Source organism: Notolepis coatsorum (assembly GCF_963971535.1).
Source record: "Notolepis coatsorum genome assembly, chromosome: 11".
Taxonomy (NCBI): domain Eukaryota; kingdom Metazoa; phylum Chordata; class Actinopteri; order Aulopiformes; family Paralepididae; genus Notolepis; species Notolepis coatsorum.
This window is the reverse complement of record NC_140175.1, coordinates 93,652,399-93,658,398: the sequence shown is the minus strand read 5'-3', so window position 1 is coordinate 93,658,398 and position 6,000 is coordinate 93,652,399. Positions and strand designations below refer to the sequence as shown.

Sequence of the window (6,000 nt, the reverse complement as noted above, 5' to 3'; positions counted from 1 at the left end):
ACGTATTGCTAATGTTTGAGCCAGACGCTAAGGTTCCTGAGCCAGATTCTAAGGTTTCCCTATTACTTTCATAATATAGCAGTGTAAAAAGTTTTAAGAGCAGATAGAGCAGATCACAAAGTATCGGAGTATCCTGAGTATCAGAGAGAGGAAGGGCACCATGGGGGTGTGGAGGATTAATATACTGTCTGTCCTCTCCTTCAGTTGAGGTTCAAGTTCAAGTTTCTTTATTAGTTGTCATACAAAAATACAGATTACTTTTATATGAAATGCTTTTTTCTGTTTTGCTCCTGAGAGTGTGCTAGATAAAAAATAGATAAAGTATAAAATAGAAAGTCAAAAGTACGTAAACAAGTGTAACAAAAGTGTTCAATACATTATATACAATACAGAGTAGGAAAAGAATTAGTAACTGAGTTACAATACAATACAGTATACAGTACAATGCAGAAATGGGATGAGGTACAACTTAGAGTAAGGTGCAGTTGTAGTGCAAATCTCTTTACCCATAAATATAAAGTGTGTATACAAGGTATTTCACCCTTCCCCCCAAATGTTTACCCCCTTCCCCCAAATCTACAGTTTATGTTGTCCCCCCCCCCCTGACTATAAAGGAGCCGCTCTCTCCCTCAGTCTCTCTTCTCCCTCGTGTGAAAGCTGACGGCCATCCAGCCATATCTCTGACTATTTTGTATGTATTGATCATTCTGAGTTAATAAATCGTATGAACCGGATCCATTCGACTGAGTAAGTTATTACATTAATATTACCCACAGGGGTAATATTATAACATAATGTTGGAGCTCCAGTCTAGACGGAGGGAGAAGGCCTTTACGTTGGATGGCGGTCGCATGGCTAGGGGTGGACGTGCCTTGGCTTGTGTAGTAGTATATAGGGGGATGCATGAGTCTAGTCAAATGTGTATGTTTTTCTACCATGGAAACAGGCATAATAAATCCACCACAATCCTTTGGTTTTGCTTTCTGCTGGCTTGCTTCATCCTGGATATACACAAGATAACAAAGTTCAAACAATCACGTACAGGTCTGTAATGCCACTCCCCTGTTACATGTATCATGTTACTTGCATGCATACATTCACTTGAGGAATGCCTAACGTAAACAATCTGACCGGCTCCCGCCATAAATCAAGAGAATTTCATTTTTCACCCTAAACTAACAGACATTTACTTTGCCCACCCTTATAGGTCAGGTCAGGTCAGTACATAAATCAGATCTCTCTCTCTCTCTCTCTCTCTCTCTCTCTCTCTCTCTCTCTCTCTCTCTCTCTCTCTCGCTCTCTCTCTCTCTCTCTCTCTCTCTCTCTCTCTCTCTCTCTCTCTCTCTCTCTCTCTCTCTCTCTCTCTCTCTCTCTCTCTCACAACAACACTATAGAGCAGTGGTCTCCAACAAGCATCTCCCTGCCTGCTTCTGAATAGCTCACCAAGCATTCCCTGAAAATCTTCCATCACAAGCTGGAAGGTAGAAGCTATAATGTTTAAATTCCGCCCACTCAAAATTCCCATTGTACTACTATCCAATCAGGAGTGCTTTTAGTAGGCTTTCACGATTCATAATTGGTTCATAATTTATTCATACAACCAATTCCACAGAGAGCACATTCAAACTAGTCCCACAACAGGTGCATAAGCATGAATAAGCCACACTACAGTCTGCTGAAAAAAAGAAGAAAAAAAATGCGATCATACATTTATGTTATGTAGCGTGAAAGGCTGAGACAATTGGTAGAATCAATCCATACAGTGTTTACTGTTTAGATAATATATCTAGCCCATAAAAAGGAGAATATAACGAGTAGCTCTCATAACATAAAGGTTGGAGACCCCTGCTATAGAAGATAAATGCTTGTGTGGTTTCAGAATTTACCTATCCCAAACCCCTCCCACTTTTCTTGTTCCTCCAATCACAGCGTTTGCTTCGGGGCCCGAAAGAGGGCGGGGTTTGAGATATAGGTCCATTGTCAAGGTCATTAGAGGAGGTGTTCTGCGACTGTTCCATCTTATTTGGGGGGTAAGCAATTCTCATGAGCAGGAACAATGACAGGGGCCTGAAGTGGGAGGAGGGCCGGTGCCTGATAAATTCAAATGGATTTTCAGTTCTATCTGATAATCATAATGGACTCTCTCAGTACTAACTGATAATGAGGGACTTAAGAGGGGGCACTCTCTATAGAGGTGTGGAATGGGAACCTTCTTTGTCGATCTATCGTAGTAGATTTATTTAATTTGTGCTTTTTGATTGTAACCTAATGTTTTGACGTGTATTTGAGTGTATGTATATAAGTCTTGCACAATAAAAGGCTTGTTAAAATTCAACTCCCTCTCCCTCCCTCCCTCCCTCCCTCCCTCCCTCCCTCCCTCCCTCCCTCCCTCCCTCCCTCCCTCTCCCTCATATGGGAGAACAAAAGGCTTTTTATCTAAGAGACTCTCTGTTACCTTCGGGCTAGAATAGCTTGTCCACACGGGCTTGCTGGCATTCTAGCGTGGCGGAGATGCACAAATCCATCATGCATATGCCAATGCTGTTTGCTTTTCTATGCCTTCTCCTGTCTTAAACTACACCAATAACTCTTGTCTTAAACTCAACCAAGAGCCAAAGATTCATTCCAATGGTCATCCACTATTGACAGATTTCCTTTTTGCCTACATCACTGCCCAGGAAAGAAGGCCATGAAGCCCATTCAGCTGCTCTGTGTTTAACTTGCTTTGTCAACGCTGTTATGTTGTCAAACGCGTATTGCATTATCTGTTATTATCATCTGTCTGAGGCTCTGAGCTCATCTGTTGTCTTAACTTCAAGTGTCCAAAGCGTTCTGCCTGACCTGACTTCTTCTTCCGTGTTCTCCTTCCAGTGAACCCTTGCTGTCACTTCCCCTGTCAGCACTGGGGCGTGTGCGTCAGGTATGACCTGGACAGGTACGAGTGTGACTGCACGCGCACAGGCTACTATGGACAGAACTGCACGACCCGTGAGTCACATAATCATCATGGGACCAAGTTCTCATATCCTCTTCTCTTGTCATCTGTGTACATTGAAAGGAATGTTACATATCTCTGTTCGTTTCCTTCTGTAGTGGAAACCGAAAAGGGCCGCGCTCCTGAAGTTAAGCCGGCCTGTTTGTTTTTCACTGATGTCAGGAAATAAGGCGAGTGGAGAGAAATGTCTAGACACACAAAATTGCCAAGGATTACCAGGAACCCAGGATCCTGTTGCCAGGAGGGCAGAAGCAGAGCTGGTATATCGGGGTCTGCTGCCGATCGTTTTCCTTGCCGTGCCTGACGCTGAGATCCGCTCCCCCCATCATTAAAATCTCCCCATCGCACCATGCCATTCATGATTAGATGTGAACTCATTTGTTCCTAGTTATGCGGAATGAAGACGGACGCCTGTCGCGGTCGACATGAACAGTAGAAAAGATTCTGTGGCACGCCAACTTGAAAAGGAAGGAGCTGCTATGTCAGAGAGGGAGAGAGAGGGAGAGAGAGGGGGGTATGGGAACTGAGGTCATGCGATAAGATTTACTAGACAAACACCTCCACTTCCACCATAGCCTCCGCGGAGACTAGTCCCGCAGGGCTCTTGTATATGAAAGCCCGGTCAGTTTAAACATACATAATAAATCTTCAAATGTCTAGAGATTTATCTTGCGCAGCAGTGAGGTCGGGTGTTAAAATATGTGGTACAACGGGCCCAGCTTGTTTTGCATGATCTGTTAAATGTTCTATTATTGTCGGATTCTGAACCGCGCTCCGACGGGCTGGGTGGCGCAGCGGACATTGCGCTTGTCACCAACGCAAGAGACACCGGGTTCGAATCCAGCTGTCGGTGTTGCCTCCGGCATGGGCCAGCCATCATACTAACTCAATTGGCAGAGTTAGCGGGTGGGAAGTCGAAGGGTGGTAGTCTGGTCGTTGTGAACAGCGACTCCTACAGGTCGGTTGGGGCGCCTGCACAGCAAAGTCAGGAAAATGGCGGGGGCAGTGTGAGCCTCCTACACGTTACTCCTCGCCAAATGAGAGTCCGCGCTGGTAGGTGAAAAGATGTGACAGGCTGCCTCCACATGTATCGGAGGGGACATGTGATGCAAGGCTTCTATCCTCCGTACAACCGGACAGTGGGGGGCATATGCGAGCAACGATCAGGACAGGGGAGGGAGAATTGGCACGAGAGGTAAATTGGGATGGGGAGGAAAATCACAGAAAAAGGAGGAGAAAAAGTAGACAAAAAAAAATAAGCGCTCCGACGCCAGCTCCTGTAGTGCCGTGAAATATTTGATGAGCATGTTTCCACCATGTTCATGTGAAATAACGTTATCATAATAATGTATCCAACCAGGGACAGAGCTTCCTATAGGCGACATAGGCGGTTGCCTAGAGCGACACCAGGAGGGGGGCGCCAAAAACTGCGGCCAGCAAAAAAGAAAAAAATAAATATATATTATTAATATATATATATATATATATATATATATATATATATATATATATATATATATATATATATATATATATATATATATATATATATATATATAATATTAATATATCAAAACGTCTGTCTAGTTTAAAAAATAAAGTGTGGATTGGCTCCTCCTCCTTTGTCCGGTTTCATCAACCTCAAGTCTGCCTCAACCAGGAACACTAGAGGTGCGGCAAGGGGGGACTGTACAATCCCTTTAAAATACAGAGCATCCCACCAATGGAACACAATTGTCCACTGTCACATCATACCATTCATTCAAGTGCAGGGCTAGGGAGTGGCTCATTGAAAACCAGCACTGTCAACACTGAGGTGGCTGTGTGTGTATGTGTGTGTGTGTGGATATGGTGCGTCTGTCTATGTCTGGGTCTCTTAATATGTCATGATGTGCTCTGTCCTTGTGTCCATGACTGTATTGTGACCTGTATCCCTATCGTATGTCTATGTGCTTTTGTTGTGTTTTTATTCTAATGTTATTTATCTTGATTTTATTCTGTTTTTATTGCTAACCCTTTTTTCACACAGGATTTTAGCCCTGGCAGGGGGACTGCCAATGGAAATGAGCCTTTTGGCAAAAATTGGGTGCATTTACATTGTAAAATGTTTTATTAATGTACACTGTCCCCCTTGAACAAATAAAGTAAACTTAAACCTAAACCTAAACCTAATAATATTATTTTTTAACGTGTAACAAATTTTACAATATATAATTGTATTTGAAGCTTGCCTAGGGCACCAAATGTGTGTTCCCGACCTACGTTGAAAACTGTCCTATTCCCTGGCCTATACACTCATGATATGACTGTGTTGGTTTTGTTGTATTGTCCGTCCTCAGCGGAGTTCTGGTCCAGAGTGCGGCAGTTGCTGAAGCCCGGTCCCGATACGATCCATTACATTCTGACCCACTTCCGCTGGCTGTGGGAAATCATCAACCGCACCTTCCTGAGGGATGTTCTGATGCGCGTGGTTCTGACAGGTCCACATTCAATTATCGGTTTGACTAATTGCTTCCCTGCTGTCTTGGTGATGCACCAAAAACAAATAATGTATTGTTTATTGGCAAGTACCTTTGCACAATTCAAGGAATTTGTTTTTGTACGTTGGTGCAAATAAATAAACATAGAGAAAAGGTAAGAGAGTAGAATTGTAAACTCTACAAACAAACAAGTCTACAGTGAAAAAATATAAAATAGGATTGAAGAAAAATAGAGTGAAAACATGCTATATATTTCTTTTCCCCCCCTTAAAGTGTAAAAGCTATACAGTTTGTGCAGGAGTGTCCAAGACATTGATCAGGGAATGTGCAAGGGTTAACAGACGGCTGTGGAGACTAATGTTACGTGTAGTGTCTATGGGGGGAGGGGATGAGATGACTGATTATTTAGGCCTTGGTGAAGAGGCCAGCTTCAGACGGGAAGAAGCAGTACTTGTGTGGTTTGGATCCCGATGGACCGCGGCCTTCCGCCAGAGGTTGAGTCCAAAGAGTTCAAAGAGTTCCCAA

The 6,000-nt window shown here is 43.5% G+C and overlaps 1 protein-coding gene across 1 annotated transcript in view; it reads left to right on the top strand.

Annotated features, from left to right (window-relative positions):
* Window positions 1-6,000, top strand: part of LOC311237541 (prostaglandin G/H synthase 1-like) — a 34,693-nt gene that overhangs the window by 7,528 nt on the left and 21,165 nt on the right. The window contains exons 3-4 of the mRNA XM_084325483.1: window positions 2,872-2,988; window positions 5,335-5,475. Of these exons, the coding sequence (XP_084181609.1) occupies window positions 2,872-2,988; window positions 5,335-5,475 (258 nt within the window). The remainder of the gene's footprint in view (window positions 1-2,871; window positions 2,989-5,334; window positions 5,476-6,000) is intronic.